This window comes from Leucoraja erinacea, chromosome 3 (genome assembly GCF_028641065.1).
Source record: "Leucoraja erinacea ecotype New England chromosome 3, Leri_hhj_1, whole genome shotgun sequence".
In the NCBI taxonomy this organism is placed as follows: domain Eukaryota; kingdom Metazoa; phylum Chordata; class Chondrichthyes; order Rajiformes; family Rajidae; genus Leucoraja; species Leucoraja erinaceus.
Genome location: NC_073379.1, coordinates 9204901 through 9230770, shown reverse-complemented (window position 1 = coordinate 9230770; position 25870 = coordinate 9204901). Strand labels below are relative to the sequence as shown.

At 46.6% G+C, this 25870-nt stretch overlaps 2 protein-coding genes across 2 annotated transcripts in view; one reads left to right on the top strand and one right to left on the bottom strand.

Moving 5' to 3' along the window:
• LOC129695250 (cadherin-related family member 2-like) overlaps positions 1–15212 on the top strand; it is an 86220-nt gene extending 71008 nt beyond the window's left edge. The window contains 7 exon segments of the mRNA XM_055632037.1: positions 2346–2411; positions 6153–6213; positions 6849–6976; positions 9683–9796; positions 13293–13373; positions 13467–13557; positions 14852–15212. Of these exon segments, the coding sequence (XP_055488012.1) occupies positions 2346–2411; positions 6153–6213; positions 6849–6976; positions 9683–9796; positions 13293–13373; positions 13467–13557; positions 14852–15043 (733 nt within the window). The 3' untranslated portion in view covers positions 15044–15212.
• A 2218-nt stretch (positions 15213–17430) lies between these two features.
• The window catches only part of enpp6 (ectonucleotide pyrophosphatase/phosphodiesterase 6), a 43741-nt gene continuing 35301 nt past the window's right edge, over positions 17431–25870 (bottom strand). The window contains exons 6-8 of the mRNA XM_055632036.1: positions 23713–23850; positions 22739–22862; positions 17431–20322 (exon numbers count right to left, since the gene is read on the bottom strand). Of these exons, the coding sequence (XP_055488011.1) occupies positions 20108–20322; positions 22739–22862; positions 23713–23850 (477 nt within the window). The 3' untranslated portion in view covers positions 17431–20107. The remainder of the gene's footprint in view (positions 20323–22738; positions 22863–23712; positions 23851–25870) is intronic.

The following is a 25870-nucleotide window of genomic DNA, read 5'->3' as shown; positions in this document are numbered from 1 at the left end:
CGAGCCACACCGTTATTCTATGTGATCATGGCTGATCATCCCCAATCAGTACCCCGTTCCTGTCTTCGCCCCATATCCCCTGACTCCGCTACTTTTAAGAGCCCTATCTAGCTCTCTCTTGAAAGCATCCCGAGAAACTGCCTCCACCGCTCTCTGAGGCAGAAAATTCCGCAGACTCACCACTCGCTGTGAGAAAAAGTGTTTCCTCGTCTCCGTTAAATTATATGTTACATGCCTCTAGCGTGTCCAAACCCTTAACAATCTTTCAATGAGATATCCTCTCATCCTTGTAAACTCCAGAGTGTACAAGCCCAGCTGCTCCATTCTCTCAACATATGACAGTCCCGCCATCCCGGGAATTAACCTTGTAAAACTATGCTGCACTACCTCAGTGGCAAAAATGTCCCTCCTCAAATTAGGGGACCAAAACTGCACACAATACTCCGGGTGTGGTCTCTCTGGGGCTCTGTACAACTGCAGAAGGACCTCTTTGCTCCTATATTCGATTCCTCTTGTTATAAAGGCCTGCTGTACCTGCATGCTTACTTTCATAGACTGTTGTACAAGGACCCCCAGATCCCGTTGTACTTCCCCTTTTCCGAACTTGACGCCATTTAGATAGTAATCGGCCTTCCTCTTTTTGCTACCAAAGTGGATAACCTCACAATTATTATTATTATTACATCCTCAAAAAATTCCAGATTAGTCAAACATGATTTCCCTTTCATAAATCCATGTTGACTTGGACTAATCCTTTTACTGCTATCCAAATGCCCCATTATTACCACTTTAATAATTGACTCCAGCATCTTTCCCACCACCGAAGTCAGGCTAACTGGTCTGTAATTCCCCGTTTTCTCTCTCGCTCCTTTCTTGAAAAGTGGGATAATATTAGCTATCTTCCAATCCACAGGAACTGATCCCGAATCTATTGAACATTGGAAAATGATCACCAATTCATCCACTGTTTCTAGAGCCACCTCCCTGAGGACCCTGGGATGCAGTCCATCAGGCCCAGGGGATTTATCATCCTTCAGTCCCATTAGCCTACCCAATACTATTTCTCGCCTAATGAAAATTTCTTTCAGTTCCTCTACCCCCTTAGATCCTCTGTCCTCCAGTACATCTGGGAGATTGTTTGTGCCTTCCTTAGTGTTCAACTCTTCTGCCATTTCCTTGTTGCCCATAATAATTTCACCCGCGTCTGCCTTCAAGGGACCCACATTTGACTGCTACTCTTTTTCCCTTAACATATCTAAAGAAGCTTTTACTGTCCTTCTTTATATTCCTGGCCAGCTTCCCCTCGTACTTCATCTTTTCAGCCCGTTTTGTTTCCTTCTGTTGTCCTATGAAAGTTTCCCAATCCTCTGGCTTCCGGCTACTCTTTGCTGTGTTATACATCTTTTCTTTTCGTTTTATTCTATCCCTAACTTCTCGTGTCAGCCACGGTTGCCTCCTACTCCCCTCAGAATCTTTCTTCCTTTTTGGAATGAAATTATCCTGCGTCTTCCGGATTATGCCCTGAAATTCCTGCCATTGCTGTTCCACTGTCATTCCTGCTAGGATCGCTTGGCCAGCTTCCCTCTCATGCGTTCATAGTCCCCTTTGTTCAACTGCATCACTGACACTTCCGTTTTAACGTTCTCCTCCTCAAATTGCGGATTAAAACTAATCATATTATGATCACTACCTCCAAGCGGTTCCTTTACCTCGAGTTCCCTTATCATATCTGGTTCATTGGACAACACTAAATCCAGAATTGCCTTTTCTCTGGTCGGCTCCATTGCAAGCTGCTCTAAGAATCCATCTTGGAGACATTCTACAAACTCTCTTTCTTGAGGTCCTGAACCAACCTGATTTTCCCAGTCTACCTTCATATTGAAATCCCCCATCACCACAGTGGCATTACCTTTGTTACATCCTGCTGTAACTTAGACCCTACATCCGGGCTACTATTTGGGGGTCTGTAGATAACGCCAATTAGTGTCTTCTTGCCTTTACAATTCCTCAACTCAATCCATAGTGATTCTACCTCGCCACTCCCTATGTCTTCCCTCGCAAGGGACTGAATTCCATCCCTCACCAACAGAGCTACAACCCTCCTCTGCCCCCTTCACTGCCCTCCTGATCATGGCTGATCATCGACAATCAGTACCCCGTTCCTGCCTTCTCTCCTGATTCCGCTAGCCATTAGAGCTCTATCTAACTCTCTTTTGAATGCATCCACTGGGGATGATCAGCCATGATCACATTGAATGGTGGTGCTGGCTCAAAGGGTCGAATGGCCTACTCCTGCACCTATTGTCTATTGTCTACTGTCTAAATTGCTGTCTTTCTTTCTTAAGGACCTTTATGGACGTCTATTTCATTGATGGCAATGGCCTTGTTGTCAATCCGGATGTTATCAGAGGGTGAGTTTTATATTTAACAAGGGCAGACCTGTGGGGGTCTGCTCCCCCAACGCAGCCGTTCCCTACCCGTAGCCCCCACGGGAGACGTGGTCCTCCAACTCAAGCGGCTCAGGAATCAGCAGTGCGGCTGGTTTTAAATGGCGACTGTGAGGCGAGATGCGGGCGCCAGCAGCCGTTATGGTCGCTGGCCAGCAGGAGGCGACAAAATGAGTGAGTTGGGGGGGGAGAAGGATTTAATGAAAAATGTGGACATAAACATAACAAAATCTAATGAGGAGTGGATAGTTGGAATGAAAAGTGAAATGTCTACCCAAATGGCTGCTTCTATGGGTGAGAAGCCAGTTTATTTTTGAAATATTGGGGGGGGGGAGAAGGATTTGATTAAAAACGTGTACTTAAACACGACGAAATGTAATGAGGAGCGGATACTTAAAAAGAAAAGTGAAATCTCTACCGAAATAGAAAAGATCTCGGCGATTGTGCGTCTGGATTCGGCGTGGCAAGGAATCAAAGGAAGAAATGCAGCCGGCAGCTGTACATATAAATGGATCCATTCCGATTGGACATCTGCGAGCATCGGCCATTCCGATTGGACATCTGCGAGCATTGGGCATTGTGACATCACACGATGGAACGAATCAAAAGGCAGAAAGGCAGCCGGATGGCAGCCGGTCGGATGGCACGAGAGTTTTATATAATAAATAGATGGTTAGAATTACTTCTATTACCTCTTCCAAAGAGATTAGCTGGCAGTAGCTGGCATTTACGAATCCATAACTTCCCTTTAAGTCTGTAGTTAGTCCGGTACAAATACAAATCTTAGCCATAAACTCGAAGACAGACACAAGATGCTGGAGGAACTCAGCGAGACAGGCAGCATCTCTGGAGAGAAGGAATGGGTGACGTTTCGGGTCGAGACCCTTATTCAGACTAGCCATAAAGTCGATTGGCAGAAATTGGACCAGCGATCCCCGCACACTGGGGACAATTCACTATTTTTACCCAAGCCAATGAACCTACAAACGTGTACGTCCTTGGAATGTGGGAGGAGACGGGTGATCTCAGAGAAAACCCAAGAAAGTTACGAGGAGAACGTAAAAACTCCGCATAGACAGCGTCCGTAGTCCGGACCGAACCTGCGTCTCTGGGTCTTAAAGGCTGGGTCTCAGGGCTCTTAAAGATAGCGGAGTCTGGAGATATGGGGAGAAGGCAGGAACGGGGTACTGATTGGGGATGATCAGCCATGATCACATTGAATGGCGGTGCTGGCTCGAAGGGCCGAATGGCCTAATCCTGCACCTATTGTCTATTGTCTATTGTCTATAAGGATTGCCCATTGCACGGGATCAGGGTGGTGACGCATGCATTTTATTTTGTGTGAAACAAATTAAAGTTGAGGTTGGATTGTCAGGCAATCATCTTCATAATGGTGCAATGACGCTTAATTCTCACATGAACCTAGATACAGTGAGATTCTTTGTTTTGGATACAATTCTATAAAATCACAGGTAGCAGCACGGTGGCGCAGCGGTAGAGTCGCCGCCTCACAGCGCCAGAGACCCAGGTTCGATCCTGACTACGGGTGCTGTCTGTATGGAGTTTGTACCTTCTCCCCGTGACCTGCGTGGGTTTTCTCCAGATGTACCTGTCTAAATGTTCCTTAAGTGTTGTGATAGTACCTGCCTCAACTACCTCCTCCAGCAGCTCATTCCATAGGCCCATCAATATTTGCGTACAAATTGGTGGGTGTATGGAACGAGCTGCCAGATGAGGTAGTTGAGACAGGCACTATCCCAATGTTTAAGAAAGATTTAAGACAGGTACATGGATAGGACAGGTCTGGAGGGATATGGATCAAATGCGGGCAGGTGGGACTGGTGTAGCTGGGTCATGTTGGTCAGCATGGGCAAGTTTTATGAATAAGGGGCAAGCCATTTAGAACGGAGATGAGGATAGACTTTTTCACACAGAGAGTTGTGAGTCTGTGGAAATCTCTGCCTCAGGGGGCGATGGAGGCCGGTTCTCTGGATACTTTCAAGAGATATATAGGGCTTAAAGATAGCAGAATCAGGGGGTATGGGGAGAAGGCAGGAACGGGATACTGATTGGGGATGATCAGCCATGATCACATTGAATGGCGGTGCTGGCTCAAAGGGCCGAATGGCCTACTCCTGCACCTATTGACTATTGTCTATTGAGCCAAAGGGCCTGTTTCCACTTTTCTTAGGTTCTTGGAGCAGAAGAAGGCCTTTCAATCCATCAAGTCTACTCTGCCATTCAATCATGGCTGATCTATCTCTCCCTCTCAACCCCATTCTCCTGCCTTCTCCCCATATCCCCTGACACCCATATTGATTAAGTTGCACGCACAAGTATGGGAGAATGTAACATGTTTATGTTTCAGCATTTCTGAAATCCTGGGATAGTTGCTTTTCATGTATTCTTGTGTAAACTTGCCTGGGCGGAGCAATTAGCTTGGAAGCTTAGTTTAGTTTAGAGATGCAGCGCAGAATCAGGCCTGTCGGCCCATCGTGTCCACGCTGACCAGTGATCCCCGCACATTAACACTACCCTACACACACTAGAGACAATTTACAATTTTACCAAAGCCAATTAACCTACGAACCTGCACGTCTTTGGAGTGTGAGAGGAAACCGGAGCACCAGGCAGGCAGGTCACGGGAAGAACGTACAAACTCCGTACAGACAGCATCTGTAGTCAGGATAGAACCTGGGTCTCTGGCGCTGTGAAGGGCCTGTCCCACTTTCACGACCTAGTTCACAACCTCTGCCGAGTTTGGCCTTGACTCATACTCGCAGCATGGTCGTCACGAGGTGTTAGGAGGTCGTAGGTATATCGTAGGCAGGCCGTGATGCTAGTCGTAGGTACTCGTGGCATCAAGTAGGTCGGGGCGTTTTTGTAGCATGATGAAAAATGGCCACGAGTAAAAAAGGTGGTGAATTAGGTCGTGAAAGTGAGACAGGCCCTTTAGGCAGCAACTCTACCACTGCGCCACCGTGCCGCCCATACACTCCACAGCTAAATTCCTGAAAATACTTTGTACAACTAAAGTACATTAAAAGTCTATTAAAAAAAAAAAAATGTAATCTCATTTCAGAAATTTTTATCATAGTTTACGATGTAAGCTTTTATTACGCCTTTATTGTCTTTAAATTACGGGGAGTTATAGACAATAGACAATAGATGCAGGAGTAGGCCCTTCGGCCCTTTGAGCCAGCACCGCCATTCAATGTGATCATGGCTGATCATCTCCAATCAGTACCCCGCTCCTGCCTTCTCCCCATATCCCCTGACCCCGCTATCTTTAAGATCCCTATCTATCTCTCTGTTGAAAGCATCCAGAGAACCGGCCTCCACCGTCCTCTGCGGCAGAGAATTCCACAGACTCACAACTCTCTGTAAGAAAAAGTGTTTCCTCGTCTCCGTTCTAAATGGCTTACCCCTTATCCTTAAACTGTGGCCCCTGGTTCTGGACTCCCCCAACATCGGGAACATGTTTCCTGCCTCCAGCGTGTCCAAACCTTTAACAATCATATAATATGCCCTCTCATCCTTCTAAACTCTAGCGTGTACAAGCCCAGCTGCTTAATTCTTTCAGCATATGACAGTCCCGCCATCCCGGGAATTAACCTTGTAAACCTACGCTGCACTCCCTCAATATATTAATCAACAGGATATGTTTTGTTTTATTGTGAATAATGGAAGTATCTTTATTTTTAGAGAAATAGAAAAAAATGTTTCAACTCTTTCCAGCCTTATTGAGCTCGGTTTGAGGTCTGTGGTAAGTAAATTCCCTACCTTATGGCACTACTGATGGCTAAACCTTTTAGTTCCTAATGTGCATATAATTTATGTGCATATAGAACTGAACTGTTCTGTATTTTTGCTTACAATATTGTGTTGTGCTGCAGCAAGTAAGAATTTCATTGTCCTCTCTGGGACACATGACAATAAAACACTCTGGACTCTAGACTTGACTTGTTCAAGACGGAACTGCAGATGCTGGAAAATCGAAGGTAGACAAAATTGCTGGAGAAACTCACCCTCTAGACTTGACTTGACCAGATTCAGATTCAGATTCAATTTTAATTGTCATTGTCAGTGTACAGTACAGAGACAACGAAATGCAATACAGAGACAACGAGTTCAGTTAAGGGCCTGTCCCCACCAGCATACGATAGCATGCGCCTACTCCTGCACCAATTGTCTATTGTCTATTGTCTATTTATCATGCACTGAATGTTATTCCATTATCATGTGTCTATTCACTGTAAACGACGCGATCACGCATTGTAGTCATTCCGCTGACGGGTTAGCACGCAACAAAAGCTTTTCACTGTACCTCGGTACACGTGACAATAAAATAAACTGTAACACTGTTGTCAAGTCGAGTAATTGGCTTCCCTTTCTTTCCAGGGATCTCTCTCATCTCGGCTCAAAGCTGATAACGAAGCAGCCTTGCACAGAGTGATATTTATATTAGCCGCCGGCAACATAACGTCTATTGCCCTGGCGGTTCTTATCCCTCTGTGCATTAGACAAAGGTTAGTTTGCACGTTCTCCCTGTGACCGCGTGGGTTTTCTCCGGGTGCTCCTGTTTCCTCCAAATATCTACAGGTTTTGTGGGGAAATTGGCCTCCGTAAAAATTGTAAATCGTCCCTAGTGTGCGTGTAGGATAGTGCTAGTACGCGGAGTGATCACTGGTTGGTGTGGACTCAGTGGGCCGAAGGGCCTGTTTCCAGGCTGCAGCTTTAACATTTCAAGTCTGAAGTAGATGCCATGTTGGATGGTTTCAGCTACAGGGAGTTTGGATGGACTTGGATTACTTTCTCTGGAATAGTTGAGGCTGAGGAGACAATAGAAGTATATAAAATGATGAGAGGCACAGATAGGGAAGGCAGTCAGAACCATTTTCCCAGGGTGGTAATATCCAACACTGGAAATGGGCGATCATGGTGGCACAGCGGTAGAGTTGCTGTCTTACAGCGAATACAGCGCCGGAGACTCGGGTTCGATCCCGACTACAGGTGCTGCCTTGACAGAGTTTGTACCTTCTCCCCGTGACCTGCGTGGGTTTTCTCCGAGATCTTCGGATTCCTCCCACACTCCAAAGACGTACAGGTTTGTGGGTTAATTGGCTTGGTGTAAATGTAAAAATTGTCGCTAGTGGCTGTAGGACAGCGTTCATGTGCGGGGATCGCTGGTCGCGCGGACACGGTGGGCTGAAGGGCCTGTTTCCGTGCTGTATCTCTAAACTAGAGTTTAATTCAATTTAATTTAGTTTACTTTCTTATTGTCACGTATACCGAGGTACAGGGAAAGGCTTTTTTATTGTGTGTTGTCCACAATGAAAAAATGATTACACTCTAGCTGTCCGCACTGTACAAATACACGATAAAGGGTATAGGGGGCATAGCTATAAGGTGAGGGGGGGAAAGTTTAAAGGAGATGTGCGGGGCAGGTTTTTTTACACAGGTGGGTGCCTGGAACACGCTGCCAGGGGTGGTGGTGGAGGCAGATACGATAATGGTTGTAAGAGGCTTTTAGACAGGCACATGGATATGCAGGGATATGGATCACGTGCAGAAAGAGGAGGTTAGTTTAGCTTGGCATCATGTTCAGCACAGACATTGTGGGCTGAAGGGCCCGTTCCTGTGCTGTACCGTTCTATGTGTAGGAAGGAACCGCGGATGCTGGTTTAAACTGAATATCGGCGCAAAAAGCTGGAGTAACTTAGCGGGTCAGACAGCATCTCTGAGTGGAGAGAAGGAATAGGTAACATTTCGGGTCAAGACCGTCCTTCAGACAGTCTGAAGAAGGTTCTCGACCTGAAACGTCACCTATCCATGTTCTCCACAGATGCTGCCTGACCCGATGAGTTACTCCAGCACTCTGTGAAACGTCATCTATCCATGTTCTCCAGCCATGCCTCCTGACCCGCTGAGTTAAGGGCCTGTGCGGGGCAGGTTTTTTTACACAGGTTTGCCTGGAACACGCTGCCAGGGGTGGTGGTGGAGGCAGATACAATAATGGTTTTAAGAGGCTTTTAGATAGGCACATGGATATGCAGGGATATGGATCACGTGCAGCAAGAGGAGGTTAGTTTAGCTTGGCATCATGTTCAGCACAGACATTGTGGGCCGAAGGGCCCGTTCCTGTGCTGTACCGTTCTATGTGTAGGAAGGAACCGCGGTTGCTGGTTTAAACTGAATATCGGCGCAAAAAGCTGGAGTAACTCAGCGGGTCAGCCAGCATCTGTGAATGGAGAGAAGGAATAGGTAACATTTCGGGTCAAGACCGTCCTTCAGACAGTCTGAAGAAGGTTCTCGACCTGAAACGTCACCTATCCATGTTCTCCACAGATGCTGCCTGACCCGTTGAGTTACTCCAACACTCTGTGAAATGTCACCTATCCATGTTCTCCAGACATGCCTCCTGACCCGCTGAGTTAAGGGCCTGTGGCACTTTTACGACCTAATTCACGACCTCTGCCGAGTTTGCCCTTGACTCGTACTCGCAGCCTGGTCGTCCCAAGGTCGTAGCAGGCCGTGATGCTAGTCGTAGGTACTCGTGGCATCAAGTAGGTCGGGGCGTTTTTCTAGCCTGATGAAAAATGTCCACGAGTTAACAAGGTTGTGAATTAGGTCGTGAAAGTGGGACAGGCCCTTTACTCCAGCATTATGTGAAACATCACCTATCCATGTTCTCCAGAGATGCTGCCTGACCCGCTGAGTTACTCCAGCACTCTGTGAAACCTCACCTATCCAGGTTCTCCAGAGATGCTGCCTCACCCGCTGAGTTACTCCAGCTTTCTGCGTCTGTCTTCTGTACAGTTCTATGTTCTATGATCTATGAATAAATTTCCAGCAACACTTTCGATGCAGTCCTGTGAGTTTCCCTCATTTAAACATTGTTTTATTGACTGTTCTTGGCCTTCCAGTTTATAGTAAGATAGGCAGTGATGAAAATGATCCAGAATAAACCATTGTCAAAGTGGCAGGCAGCCAAATGGTAAATATTTGTGATATTTACAAAGCTGCACATCACAGTACTAGCCATGCTTGTTACAAATTATAGAACATGCTGTTTTAAAAAAAGTAATATAAATGCAATTTGGTTCTAAAATCAGACCTAGAATACATTTTATGAGTGTTTTCAGTGACTTTTCGAGGCTCGTTTTTTTTTGACGGCTTGGCTGATTTAAAAAAAAACCATCTGCAAAAACTTACCATCAATATCTTTTCTCCAGATATCGACGGCAGTTGAAGGCAGCTGCAGCAATAAGTGTGGCGGAGCTGACCTCTGTGAGAAGGAACCCCATGGTGTTTGATATACCTGGAACAAACATGTACACTATCGAAGGGTCAGGTCAAATATTACTAGATTTCATTCCGTTTGGTTTATTGTCACGTGCACCGAGGTACAGTGAAAAGCTTGTGTGTTGCTTGCCGGCCACTCAGCAGAAAGTCAATACATGATTACAATCGATCCATTTAGATAGAGCTCTAGGGACTAGTGGAATCGAGGGATATGGGGAGAAGGCAGGCACGGATTATTGATTGGGGATGATCTGCCATGATCACAATGAATGGCGGTGCTGGCTCGAAGGGCTGAATGGCCTCCTCCTGCACCTATTTTCTATGTTTCTATTTGCAGTGTACACATTACCTGATAAGGGGATCAAATGCTGGAGAAACTCAGCGGGTGCGGCAGCATCTATGGAGCAAAGGAAATAGGCAACGTTTGGTACGGAAACATTGCGTATTTCCTTTGCTCCATAGATGCTGCCGCACCCGTTGAGTTTCTCCAGCATTTTTGTCTACCTTCGATTTTCCAGCATCTGCAGTTCCTTCTTGAACCTGATAAAGGGGATAACGTTCAGTGCAAGGTAACGCCAGTAAAGTCCGATCAAGGATAGTCCGAGGGTCTCCAGATGAGGTGGATAGTAGTTCAGCACTGCTCTCTGGTTGTGGTAGGATGGTTCAGTTGCCTGATAACGGCTGGGAAGAAACTGTCCCTGAATCTGGAGGTGTGCGTTTTCACATTTCTGTACCTCATGCCTGATGGGAGAGGGGAGAAATGGGAGTCTTAGATTCATCAACTCATCCAACCGACCGAGATGCCCTAATCTAATCTAGTCCCATTTAACGCAAATCCCTCTCAACCTTTTAGTTTAGAAACATAGAAACATAGAAAATAGGCGCAGGAGTAGGCCATTCGGCCCTTCGAGCCTGCACCGTCATTCAATATGATCATGGCTGATCATCCAACTCAGTATCCTGTACCTGCCTTCTCCCCATACCCCCGATCCCTTTAGTCACAAGGGCCACATCTAACTCCCTCCTAAATATAGCCAATGAACTGGCCTCAACTACCTTCTGTGGCAGAGAATTCCACAGATTCACCACTCTCTGTGTGAAAAATGTTTTTCTCATCTCGGTCCTACAGGATTTCCCCCTTATCCATGAGCTGTGACCCCTTGTCCTGGACTTCCCCAACATCGGGAACAATCTTCCTGTCCAATTGTTTAGTTTAGTTTAATTTAGTTTGGAGATACAGTGCGGAAATGAATGAATGAATAAATAAGTTTATTGGCCAAGTATTCACGTACAAGGAATTTCCCGGTGCTCCGCCCTTTGGCCCACCGAGTCCGCGCCGACCAGCAATCCCCACACATTAACACTATCCTACACACACTGGGGACAATTTACAATTATACCAAAGGCAATTAACCTACAAACCTGCACGTCTTTGGAGTGTGGGAGGAAACCGGAGATCTCGGAGAAAACCCACGCAGGTCACGGGGAGAACGTACAAACCCGTAGTCAGGATCGAACTCGAGTCACGGTTTTCTCAGGGGGTTCTGGTTTCCTATCACACTCCAAAGACGTACAGGTTTGTAAGTTAATTTGACTTTAGTAAAAACATGTAACTTGACCCTAGTGTGTGTAGGATAGTGTTAGTGTGCGGGGATCGCTGGTCGGCGTGGACTCGGTGAGCCGAAGGGCTTGTTTCCACGCTGTTTCTCTAAAATAAACCAAACTAATGAAGGTAGGTCACAAAATGCTGGGGTAACTCAGCGGGACAGGCAGCATCTCTGGAGAGAAGGAATGGGTGACGTTTTGGGTCGAGACCCTTCTTCAACTAAATGAAGGTCTCATTAGCAAGACATGGATTCACGATATGATACGATGGAACTTTATTCGTCCCCGGAGGGGGATTGGTCTGCCGACAGTCAGAACACACAACAAGCTACACGAAAACTTGAAATTAAAAGTGAAAACAAAATGAAATAGACAAGCGAGTGGTGTCTGGCTGCCGTGTGCACAGTGCCTTCACCAGAACAAGTGAACAAACAAACAAACAAACAAACAGACTTATCCCCTGGATAGAGAATTCTAAACTAGAGTTTCCCCCCCTTCCACACCGGGTCCCCTTATGTTGTTCCACCGTCCCTCTCGGCCGTCCCACCATGCCAGGTCCCCATTGTCGTCTCCTCGCCCCTCACGCTCATCAACCACTGAACGCCGGTCGATTGCGATGCCCCAACGCCACCGAGAATCCCGCTGCTCTCAAGGTTGCCGCCGAGGCTCCCGTTGCCGCTGAGGCTCCTGTTGCCACCGAGGCTCCTGTCGCCGCTGAGGCTCCCACTGTCCCTGAGGCTCCTGTTGGCGCCGAGGCTCCCGTTGCCACCGAGGCTCCTGTTGTCACCGAGGCTCCCACTGCCACCAATGCTCCCACTGCCACCGATGCTCCCACTGCCGTCTACGTCGAAGCTCACGCCACCAGCGACGCTCCCGCCGCCGTTGCTGAGGTTCCTCTGCAAGGTGGAGCGGGCCCGCCTGGCTACCCGGGATACTCCCGCCACACACACCACTTCCCGGGACATGAAATAGCCTTCCTCAAATAAATGCTAGATTTCTTTTAGCTAATGTGAGTTGACACCTTACTTTCTGATTGAGATTCTCCCGGGAAATTGATTAGTCCATGTGGAAAGCAGAGCTTCACAAAGTTGACTGTATCGGAAAGGTTCAGAGAGATATTGACCAAATGCGGGCACAGGGGACTAGCTTAGATGGGGCATCTTTCTCAGCTGAAGGAGAGGGTGGAAGGGCTCAAGTTGAATGAGATTTAGAACGTGTTCAATGGTCCTTTATTGTCACATGTACTTATAGAGTCACAGAGTGATACAGCACATGCCAGCCAACATGTCCCATCTACGCTAGTCCCACCCCTCATCCTCCTGCACTCCAAGGAATAGAGTCCCAGCCTGCTCAACCTCTCCCTGCAGCTCAAGTCCTCAAGTCCCGGCAACATCCTCGTAAATCTTCTCCGCGCCCTTTCCAGCTTGAAGCCACCTTCCCTACAAAACAGTGACTAATCCAACTGAACACAATGCTCTATCCATGTACCTGTCTAAGTGTTTCTTGAACGTTGCGATGTTCCCTGCTCTGAATGAGTGCAGCCTCACCGACGTCGTATATAACTGCGGTCATGGTGGCCCAGCGGTAGAGTTGCTGCCTTACAGCGAATGCAGCGCCGGGGATCCGGGTTCGATCCTGACTAAGGGTGCTGTCTATATGTTTGTATGTTCTCCCCATGACCAGCGTAGGTTTTCTCCGAGATCTTCGGTTTCCTCCCACACTCCAAAGACGTACAGGTTTGTAGGCTAATTGGCTCGGTAAATGTAAAAATCGTCCCTAGTGGGTGTAGGATAGTGTTAGTGTGCGGGGATCAAATGTGTTGGTCAGCGCGGACCTGGGTGGGCCAAAGGGCCTGTTTCCGAGCTGTATCTCTAAACTAAATGAATCTCAAAAACTAAACTGCAACATTAACAACTATTAATTGTCGATCTTCAGATCAAATCCAATCTGGAATAGAACGCAGATCAGTCAAGCAACCGGCAGCTTCAATGAAGATGCGCAGTTTGATCAGAAAAGGTTTGTGTTCACATTTCTGTAAAACCTATCTGCAGCATAGTTTAATCTTTTACTTTACTAAAACTAACAGATCTGTAATATGCTCTGATATAGTTTGAACTCTCTTGATGATAATGCCATTGCTGATGGGAAGGATGAGCAGGATTACTTTAACGTTCGTGAGCCAAGCACCGACAAGTCTCAGGTAATTTTATAACCACAGTCACGTGTGTTTTCTCGTTGCTTGCCCACGCCTCCATCTTGTGCCTCGGGGATTCATACTCCACTTCCAGACCATTGTGGGCTCCACATTCTCCTGATTATCAATGGACAATAGACAATAGGTTCAGGAGTAGGCCATTCGGCCCTTCGAGTCAGCACTGCCATTCAATGTGATCATGGCTGATCTTCCCCAATCAGCAGTGGCGGACTGGGTCTAAAAATATTGGTTGCCAGGAGACCACTTGCCATCGGGCAAGCTGACACCCTGGCCAGTCCGCCACTGCCAATCAGTACCCTGTTCCTGCCTTCTCCCCATATCCCCTGACTCCGCTATCTTTAAGAGCCCTATCTAGGTCTCTCTTGAAAGTATCCAGAGAACCAGCCTCCACCGCCCTCTGAGGCAGAGAATTCCACAGACTCACAACTCTCTGTGACAAAAAGTGTTTCCTCATCTCCGTTCTAAATGGCTTACCCCTTACTCTTAAACTGTGGTCCCTGGTCATGGACTCCCCCAACATCGGGAACATGTTTCCTGCCTCTAGCGTGTCCAAAACCTTATTAATCCTAAATGTTTTGATAAGATGTGTAGGAAGGAACTGCAGATGCAAGTTTAAACCATAGGTAGACACACTCAGCATATGACAGTCTCACCATCCCGGGAATTAACCTTGTAAACCTACGCTGCACTCCCTGAATAGCAAGAATGTCCTTCCTCAAATTAGGGGACCAAAACTGCACACAATACTCCAGGTGTGGTCTCTCTAGGTCCTGTACAACTGCAGAAGGACCTCTTTGCACCATTGACTGCGTGAGTCCTGCCCATGTTAGACTTCCCAAAATGCAACATCTCATATTTCTCTGTATTAAATTCCATCAACAATGTAATTTTGTGTCTCTAAACAAGGGGAGATGACAGGAGAATGGGGTTGAGAGGGTGAGATCGATCAGCCTCGATTGAATGGCAGAGAGGACTTCTGCTTATAACAAATTTGCATAATTAGTTTGATTGTGTTTATAGATTTTTCAAATCTAAACTTTGCAAATCCAGTGCTTGCATTTAGTGGCATCATGAGCTTTCATGCTAATAATACCTTGCACTCAACGGTATTCCGTCATCATGTACCTATACACTGTAAATGGATCGATTGTAATCATGTATTGGCTTTCTGCTGACTAGCTAGCACGCATCAAAAGCTTTTCACTGTACCTCGGTACACATGACAATAAACTAAACTGTAATCATCTTTTCTTCTCCTTGCAATTGTGACTTCAAACAGGGAAAAAGAAGTAATGTATTTCCCTTGAGCGCACGAAAAAGTGATTCGGAGAAACCTCGAGAGGCAACAGTTCTCAACTTCCTTACTGTGGCCTTGGCATCGCGTGAAGACAGAAAATGTACAGAGGAGCTGAAATCTGGGGAAATGGTTCAATTATTCAACAATGACAGACCCAATGCTACTGATCTGTGAAGCAAGAAAGAAGAATCTTACATGTTGTGACTTTCTGGGTTGATGTAGAGTCTTAGCTGTGTGGAAGATTAGCTGTGTGTAACATTTGGATTTTTAACTTGGGGTATTGACAGTGCACAGGCCTAGAGACAACGGCGGCTTAAAACAACCACCCAGAATAAACAGATAATGTATGGAGAAACTCAGCGGCTCAGGCAGCATCTGTGGAGAACATGGATAGGTGACGTTTCACAGAGTGCTGGAGTAACTCAGTGGGTCAGGCAGCATTTGTGGAGAACATGGCTAGGTGATGTTTCACAGAGTGCTGGAGTAACTCAGGGGTCAGGCAGCATTTGTGGAGAACATGGCTAGGTGATGTTTCACAGAGTGCTGGAGTAACTCAGTGGGTCAGGCAGCATTTGTGGAGAACATGGCTAGGTGACGTTTCACAGAGTGCTGGAGTAACTCAGTGGGTTAGGCAGCATCTCTGGAGGACATGGATAGGTGACGTTTTAAGTCGAGACCCTTTTCCAACTTTCTCCCCCTCCCACTCCAATCAGTCTGAAGTGCCCACCCGCAACGTCACCTATTCCTTCTCTCCAGAGATGCTGCCAAGTACGTTTTGCAACACACGAGGAATTTGATTTGCCATACAGTCATACCAATAAAAGCAACAGAACACACAAAATACATTTTAACATAAACATCCACCACAGTGACTCCTCCACATTCCTCACTGTGATGGAAGGCGAAAAAAAGTTCAATCTCGCCTCTACTTTCTTCTCCCGCGGTCGGGGGCCTCGAGCCCTCTGTTGACGGGACGATCTTGGCTCTCGTAGCCGGCGGCGTTTGGGCCCTCGCGTCGGGGCGATCACGCTCCTGCATCGGAGGGATGTCAGCTCCCCCACGTTGGGCGATCGGACACCGGATCGGGGCTGGTCGAATCCTTCTGCGTCGTTTGGAGCTTCCCGACCGGTCTCTACCCGAGACTGTGAGTTCCTCGATGGTGAAATCCGCAGGCCGCAGTTGGAGCGTCGATCCAAGGCACGGGATTGGCTCCGATGGTAAGTCCACGGCCCTGCGGTGGGGCTCAAAGTCAGCCCCGAGCAAGGCCGCCAGCTCCATGATGTTAGGCCGCAGAGCCACCGGAGATACGATCCGGAAAACAATCGCATCTCCGGCAAGGTAAGAGATTGAAAAAAAGTTTCCACCGCCCCCCTCCCCCATCCCCCCCACATAAAAACAAACCAGAGAACATTAACACATACTTTTAAAACACCCTAAAAAATTAGTCGGTGAGGCTGCCATCGCAGCGCCACCTGGTGCAATCCCTGCACACTAACACTATCCGACACACACGAGGGAACAGTTTTCAATTTTTACTGGAGCCATTTTATCTACATACCTGCACGTCTTTGGAGTGTGGGAGGAAACCAGAGCACCCGCAGAGAATCCACACAGGTCGCAGGGAGAACGTACAGACAGCGCCCCTAGTCAGTCTCTGCCACTACGAGGCAGTGACTCTACTGCTGCGCCACTGTGCATCATCTTGTGGGAGTTATCTCTGTAGAACAGCTGAGGAAGATCAGGGAGAGATCTGTAGATGGGAAGGCAGTGTTCTGAAGGGGAGAAGCTGTATTTTATATTGAAGGCGGTTGAAAGTGGCCTTTAACGGAGGGCTCTTGTCAAGGCTGAAGATTTAATGGGCTTATTTTGGCAGGGAGTTTATTATTATTTTTTTTTTTAAGGGTTTTGGTTCCAGATTTTTGGCAGGAGGATTTTTCATTGCCGCAGCTAAAAAAGGTATACATGAGAATTATAGAGCCTATTAATCTCTTCTTGTGCGGGAAGAAGGGGCCGTTTCTGACCATATGTGCATTTACACTCACTTGCAGAGCTGCCTCGAGTAAAAAAAAATGCCTTGCAATTAATGTGTGATATATACGTTAAGCTGGAAATGGTGCAGAGAAGATTTACGAGGGTGTTACTGTGTTCCTTGGCAGTGCAGGCAGGATGAGGGGTGATCTTATACACGTGTTCAAGATCATGAGAGGACTAGATCGGGTAGACGCCTCAGAGTTTCATGCCCAGAGTAGGGGAATTGAGAACCAGAGGACATGGGTTTATGGTGAAGGGGGAATGATTTAATAGGAATCTGAGGGGAATCTTTTCGCACAAAGGGTGGTGGGTGTATGGAACGAGCTGCCGGAGAAGGTAGTTGAGGCGGGGACTATCTCAACATTTAGACAGGTCAGGTTTAGAGGGATATGGACCAAATGGAGACAGGTGGGACTAGTGTAGATGGGACATGTTGGTCAGCATGGACAAGTTGGGCCGAAGGGCCTGCTTCGATGCTGATGGACTCTTTGACTCGGGCTGAACAAAAAAAAACATCTTTGCAATAAATTCTGTGACAAATTATCCTTTATTTCCACCAACTTGCATACAACTTAAAAAGTTCATCTTTACTAAACCAATGACCATAAACCAGCAGCTTTTAAGTTTGAATGGTAAAATAGAGACAATTGTGATAACAATCGAGATTTCATTAATTAATTTTAATCTGTCAAAGGAAAAATAAGTTTTTATATTGATGGGAGTAGGCTTGTATATTCGTAACTTAATGCTTGTTCGACATGCCTACACTGTGATTTAACCATTCGGGACTAGAGGGTAGATGGGGCGGCATGGTGGCGCAGCGGGTAGAGTTGCTGCCTTATAGCGCCAGAGACCCGGGTTCAATCCTGACCACGGCTGCTGTCTGTACGGAGTTCGTACGTTCTCCCCGTGACTGTGTGGGTTTTCTCTGGGTGCTCCGGTTTCCCCCCACACCCTAAAGACGTGTAGGTTTGTTCGCTAATTGGCTTTGGTAACATTTTAAATGGTGCCCGGGAATGTAGGATGCAGGAGTAGGCCATTCAGCTCTTCGAGCCAGCACCGCCATTCAATGTGATCATGACTGCTCATCCCCAATCAGTACCCTGTTCCTGCCTTCTCCCCAAAATCCGCTTATTCCGCTATCTTTAAGAGCCGTATCTAGCTCTCCCTTGAAAGTATCCAGCGAACCGGCCTCCACCGCCCTTTGAGGCAGAGAATTCCACAGACTCACAACTCTCTGTGTGAAAAAGTGTTCCCTCGTCTCCGTTCTAAATAGCTTACCCTATATTCTTAAACTGTGCCCCTGGTTCTGGACTTCCCCAACATCGGGAACATGTTTCCTGCCTCTGGCGTGTGTCCAAACCTTTAATAATCTTATATGTTTCGATAAGATCCCCTCTCATAGTGCTAGTTTGTGGGGATCGCCGGTCGGCGTCGACTCGATGGGCCGAAGGGCCTGTTTCTGCACTGTAACAATTAACTAAACTAAATTAAACCCAGCGGTATGAACATGGATTTCACTAATTTTATTTAAGCCCTGCGTTCCATCCCTCTCTCTTCCCCACCCTAGTTGTCCTGCCAGTTCCACTGTTCACATCATTGTATCCCCATGTCATCACCTCTTCCCCAGCCAACAATGGACCATTGTGGACTCTACCCTTCCTTGGCCGTCTGTTACCGGCCCTGCTTTGTACTGACATTTTCCTACCTCTAGTTCCCTTCCCCCCCCCTAGTATCAGTCTGAAGAAGGGTTCCAAACCGAAATGCCAGGGATGCTGCCTGAACCGCTAGCCAATTAACCTACAAATCTGCACGTCTTTGGAGTGCGGGAGGAAACCGGAGCAAGCCAGAGAAAACCCACGGGGAGAACGTACAAACTCAGTACAGACAGCACCTGTAGTCGGGATGGAACCCGGGTCTCTGGCGCTGTGAGGCAGCAACTCTACCGCTGCACCACCGTGCCACCGATAAAGTCATTTTCAAGAATGCGATTTAAGCAATTATTGTTATGAAAATCGAAAATATTATTATAAATCTTTGTCCCCAAAATATATTTTAAAAGATAAACACAATCAAAATTTTACCTCACATTTCAATGTTAGAAGAAAATCGAAACATTAACAATTCTTGCTAAAATGCAAAGATTATGATTCAAATTTTTTTTTTTAATTAGAAAGGATTATAAACATTGAAAGTTTAAGAAGGAACTGCAGATGCTGGAAAATCGAAGGTAGACAAAAGTGCTGGAGAAACTCAGCGGGTGAGGCAGCAGGAATAGGCAACATTTCAGGCTGAAACCCTTCTTCAGACAGTGAAAAGACTGGATAGAGTGGATGTGGAGAGGATGTTTCCACTAGTGGGAGAGCCTCGGAACTAAAGGCCATCTTTAGGAAGGAGATGAGGAGGAACTTCTTTAGAGGGTGGTGAATCTGTGGAATTCTTTGCCACAGAAGGCTGTCAATGGATATTTTTCAGGCGGAGATTGACATTTTATTTAGTATGGGTGTCAGGAGTTAAGGGGAGAAAACAGGAGAATGGGTATTAGGAGAGATAGATCAGCCATGATTGAATGGCGGGGTAGACTTGAAGGGCCGAATGGCCCAATTCTACTCCAATCGCTTATGAAAAATCACAAACACAAAATGCTGGAGTAACTCAGCGGGTCAGGCAGCATCTGTGGAGAACATGAATAGGTGACGTTTCACAGAGTGCTGGAGTAACTAAGCGGGTCAGGCAGCATCACTAGAGAACATGGATAGGTGACGTTTCACAGAGTGCTGGAGTAACTCAGCGGGTCAGGCAGCAACACTGGAGAACATGGATAGGTGACGTTTCACAGAGTGCTGGAGTAACTCAGCGGGTCAGGCAGCATCATTTGATAATAAACTAAACTGAAAGGCACTGTTGCAACTTTCAAGCAGGGACCATCACAGCATTTAAAAAAACATTTGGACAGGTACACGGATATTGCAGGTTTAGTTTAGTTTATTGTCACGTGTACCGAGGTAGAGCAACAAGCTTTTTGTTGCGTGCTATCCAATCAGCAGAAAGACAATACATGATAACAATTGATCCATTCACAGTGTACAGATACATGATGTGGGAATACCGTTTAGTGCAAGGTAAAGCCAGCAAAGTCCGATCAAAGATAGTGACTCCAGCGTTTTGTGTCTTTCTCCAGTGTAAACCAGCACCTGCAGTTCCATCCTACACGTGTTGGAGAAGCAGCCAGGCGATCGTTCCTGTCGCCATGGTGATGGCGGTGGTGGTGTCGAGGGGTAGAGCGGCCTCGTTGTTCAGCATTGAGGCCACATTGGACCAGGAACCATTGTTGGGCAGCGGCTTCATTCCAGCAACATGGCACATGACGTTGTACACGTCAACCACCCTCATCGGTGGTGCCTCGAAGCTCCTTCTGAAATCTGAACGGCGACACGCACTTAGTGACGTGAGCAACCACAGGCGTGTCCCACCTCTCACCACTCATTTCCTGCTTTACCCAATCCCCCCCCCTGCCCCCCCCCCCCTCCCTCTACTGCCATCACTCTAAAGAAGTTAACGTCTACAGATTTCTACAACGTCCGCACACGCACCCCAACTTCTACAGATGCACAGTAGAAAGCATTTTATTGGGATGCATTGCAGCTCGGTTTGGGAACAGCTCCATCCAAGACCGCAAGAAACTGCAGAGAATTGTGGACGCAGCCCAGACCATCACACAAACCAACCTCCCTTCCATTGACTCCATCTACACCTCACGCTGCCTCGGCAAGGCCAGCAGCATAATCAAGGACCAGTCGCACCCTGGCCACTCCCTCTTCTTCCCCCCTCTCCCTTCAGGCAAAAGGTACAGAAGTGTGAAAATGCACACCTCCAGATTCAAGGGAGACACAAAATGCTGGAGTGACTCAGCGGGTGGGGCAGCATCTCTGGGGAGAAGGGAATGGGCGACGCTTTGGGTCGAGACCCTTCTTCAGATCAGGGTCGGACTTAGGAGGTGCGGGGCCCAATTGGGAACAATTTTGGTGAGCCCCAGGTTCCCAGCCAGGGTCTGCAGATTCATAGAAATACAAATAAAGTCTATTATAGACTTTATATCTCTGTGGTACAATGGAAAGTAATTCAAATGTGCGCTTAAAAAGTGCCTGCAACTTAATGGACCAAACAGATCTAAGCTACATTTTAATATATAATTGCATACATGTAAGCCTCAAGTAACAAACAAAATGTGTAGATCACCTCTGAAAAGTACATAGTTACAATACCACTTGTTTTAGTGAATGTGAAAAGGAAAAAAAAGTGATTTAATTAAATAGATCCTGGGAAACCAATACCTATTGGTGAAAAACCAGTCCAGGCATTAAATATTGGGCTTCAGCCCCATCCTAACTTACTTGTGTGTGTTAGTTGTCTGTGCATGATGTGTGTGCGTGTGTGATAGGCGTGTTGCAGGAGGTGCAGGTGAACCTCTGCCGCACCTGGAAAGACTGCTTGGGTCCTTGGATGGAGTCGGGGGGGAGGTAAAGCAACAAGTGTAGCATTTCCTGCGGTTGCAAGGGAAAGTACCAGGGGAGAGGGTGGTGGTTTCCCACCCAAACCTACTGCCCCCACCTCTTCCTTTCTTCTTCCTGCCCCCCCCCCCCCTCACCCCAATCCCAGATCAGTCTGAAGAGGGGTCTTGACCCCGAAAAGTCACCTATTTCCTTCGCTGCATAGATGCTGCCTCACCCGCTGAGTTTCTCCAGCATTTCTATCTACCATGGTTTGTAATGCGGTGAGTTTAACGTCAACACGGAAACATGGAGAATGTACAAATTCACCCGTAGTCAGGATCAAACCCGGGTCTCTGGCGCCGTGAGGCAGCAACTCTACCACTGCGCCACCGTGCCGCCCCTTAACACCCGAATTTACCCCACACAGATTTAATTTGAAACTTGTCAAATTAGTTTAAAATATTAATAAATATATACTATCTATTAGACCTGTGCCAAGGTGTGATAGTTTTTGAGCGTGTTAAGTATTTCACTTTAATCCCCAAGCATCCAAACCTCTCCACGCATTTACAAACCATGTCAGGGCCACATGCTATAATTCTAGGTGTACATTTACTGTAGGTTGATCCAAAACAGTAACAATTAGCAATAACCCATTTTGAATCACCGGTTTAGGTTTAGGTATTTTCTGTACCGAGGTACAGCTTCGTTTTGCCTGTGATCCAAAGGGATCAGATAATACCATGTGTAGGGAGAACTGCAGATGCTGGTTTAAGCCATAGACACACAATGCTGGAGTAACTCAGTGGGTCAGGCAGCATTTCTGGAGAACATGGATAGGTTACGTTTCACAGAGTGCTGGAGTAACTCAGCGGGTCAGGCAGCATCTCTGGAGAACATGGATAGGTGACGTTTCGGGTCGAGACCCTTAGAGGAGGAGAACGTCTTCAAAGTAGGCATACCTTGAAGAGATTTTGCAGTGGAGCAGCCAATATGTGCAGGGAGAAACTGTACCTAAATACAATCAATTAGGCCCTGAGATCCAGGTTTGATCCTGACTGCAGGTGCTGTCTGTACAGAGTTTGTGCCTCTCCCCACGAGCATGTGGGTTTTCTCCGGGTGCTCAGGTTTCCTCCCACACTCCAAAGACGTACAGGTTTGTAGGTTAATTGGCTTTGGTAAATTTGTCCCTAGTGTGTGGATACAGGTGGTGAACGGGATGATCGCTGGGCGGCATGGACCCGGTGGGCTGGAGTGTCTGCTGTTTCCATGCTGTACCTCTAAAGTCTAAATGCGGCCTCACTAATGTCTTGTACAGCTGTAACAAAAACAAATGCGATGTTACCTGGGCCGTATGCCAGAAAGAATCCCTTCATGTCCATGTGCTCGTTGTCATAGCCATGCCAACCATGTTGCCAACCTTGTTTACTCCCTGTTCCATTGTCCCAGTACGGCAACTTCTGTATATTCTGAAAGAAATTAAACATTTCATTCTCATATATACCAGCAACGGAACAATGTAACTAGTACAGAGCCTGTCCATTTGGGCGTCATTCGCGCGTCGTTTACGTGACATCATTTACGCGTCATGACGCATGTGCGCGCGTCACGCACGCATGACGCGCGCATGGTGCGTGGTGACGTAGGCAGTGACGCGCGGTCGCCCAAGGTGCCCCAGGATTTTGGGATGTACAAAATCTTCGCGCGCCATCTGCGTGACGTGCAAATGGTGCCCAAGTGGGACGGGCCCTTACCTGCTGCAGCTTTAAAGTCCCGTTAACGCCATAAAACACAGATAAATATATAGCAGAAGGTAGACAAAAATGCTGGGGAAACTCAGCGGGTGAGGCAGCGTCTATGGAGCGAAGGAAATAGGTGACGTTTCGGGTCGAGACCCTTCCTCTGTCTGAAGGGTCTTGACCCCAAACGTCACCTATTTCCTTCGCTCCATAGATGTTGCCGCCCCTTTAGTGTACGGGGAAGTAGGACAGCCCCTGGTCGGTGCTGGTCGGTGCAGACTCAGTGGGCCGAAGGGCATGTTTCCGTGCTGAATCTCTAAACCAAACTAAACGAAATGCACAAGAACGGTACAACGAAAAATCGTGCTTGCAGTTGTATGTTCTCCCCGTGACCTGCGTGGGTTTTCTCCGGGTGCTCCGGTTTCCTCCCACACTCCAAAGACGCGCAGGTTTGTAGGTTAATTGGCTTCTGCAAATGCTCCTTCGTGTGTAGGATGAATACTGTTGAGCCTTCATTATTTTTCATTATTACTTACCATAAATGAATTTTATAAAACCATGAAATAATATCACCTCTTACCTCAATAATAAACCACCCAGGTTGAGCAACGAGGGTAAGCGGAGCAACAAACTTTCCACCTTTATAATGAAATCGGTCTGGAATTTCATCCTTCTTGTATACGTTCATCTCCTTTACTTGCTTCAAGCCGCTGTAAACCTGGAGAGATCGTGGAGTTTGAGTGTGAATTTAAGTTGAGCTTACTGTCACGTGTACCGAGGTACAGTGAAAAGCTTTAGTTGCGTGCTAACCAGTCAGCAGAAAGACTATACACGATTACAATCGCGCTGTCCACAGTGTACAGGCACAGGATACAGGGAAGAACGTGAATAATGTTTCGTGCAGGGGTGGGGAACCTTTTCATGTTGGAATGCCGCATTAAGTTGGCTGTAATCGAATAAGGCCGCATCCAAGAAACTTCAATTAGATATACTTCAAAATGTACATTATTTTGCACATCTTGAAGAAATGTGATTCCTCCTAACAGATAAACCAGACCAATTCGCAACGAGTTGGTCTCCATTTATTGACTTCTTGGAAGCATATGGTGCAACAGAATCGTAAAAACCAACTGTTTCAGGACTGGGTGAAAGATGGTCAAGAATATAAACACTCATCTCCTATCTCCTATTTTCTACACTTTCTCTTTTTCTCTCTTCTTTTTTTTTTTTTTTTTTTTTCACACTAAAAATTCTTTTTTTTTTTTCCCCCTTAAATTTTTTTAAATAAATAAATAAATACGAAATGTTTGTTAAAATCTAACTACTATGTACTAACTTCAAGAAAATGAAAAAAAAAATGGTCATTCTAAAGTTAACTAACCTTTTAATGACTTTGTTGTGACTGCCCACTGGAGTCTAGAGTCGCATGAGAACTAAATCATGAACATAACAGGTGGTATGTGGCTGTTTTAAAACACGATAGATAGCCCTCATGACTTACTAATGGTTTAATTGTGGCCATCAGTCAGGGAAGATTATTTTGTTGAATCTTCTTTTACTCTTTGGTATTTTAAATGCGATCATTTTAAGATTAAAATAAAACTAATAAAAGGCGAACAGAAACATATTAATAAAAGGATTTGTTCTACAAAATTTGGATTCATTCAATAGGCAGCGGAGTCAGGGGATATGGGGAGAAGGCAGGAACGGGGTACTGATTGTGGATGATCAGCCATGATCACATTGAATGGCGGTGCTGGCTCGAAGGGCCCAATGGCTTACTCCTGCACCTATTGTCTATTGCCACACTTAATGGCCTAGAAGGCCACATGCGGCCTTAATGCTGCAGGTTCCCCACCCCTGGTTTAGTGCAAGATAAAGTCCAGTAAAGTTCGTTCAAAGATAAGAGGTAGATAGCAGCTCAGGACTGTACTATAGTTATGTTAGGATGATTCAGCTGCCTGATAACAGCTGGGAAGAAACTGTCCCTGAATCTGGAGGTGTGTGTTTTCACACTTCTGTACCTTTTGCCTGATGGGAGAGGGGAGAAGAGCGAATGCGTGGGGTGTGACTGGTCCTTGATTATGCTGCTGGCCTTGCCGAGGCAGCGTGAGGTATAAATGGAGTCAATGGAAGGGAGGGTGGTTTGTGAGCTGGTCTGGGCTGCGTCCACAATTCGCAACCATTTCTTGTGGTCTTGGATGGAGCTGTTCCCAAACCAAGCTGTGATGCATCCCGATAAAATGCTCTCTACGGTGCATCTGTAGAAGTTGGTGAGAGTTGTCGGGGATATGCCGAACTTCCTAACCTGGAAGTAGCAGTGATGGTGTGCTTTCTTGGTCGTTGCTGCATCCAGGCAGATAATAGACAATAGGTGCAGGAGTAGGCCATTCGGCCCTTCGAGCCAGCACCGCCATTCAATGTGATCATGGCTGATCATCCACAATCGGTATCCCGTTCCTGCCTTCTCCCCACATCCCCCAACTCCGCTATCTTTAAGAGCTCTATCTAGCTCTCTCTTGAAAGTATCTAGAGAAACGGCAGAGAATTCCACTGACTCACAGCTCTCTGTGAGAAAAAGTGTTTCCTCGTTTCCATGCTAAATGGCGTACTCCTTATTCTTAAACTGTGATAATATTGATCATAGACCCGTTGGTTGATTTTATAACACCTTCAACAAACTATTGTGTTAAAGAAACATGATACATGATCAACAAAATTTAAAGTCTCATTTCAAA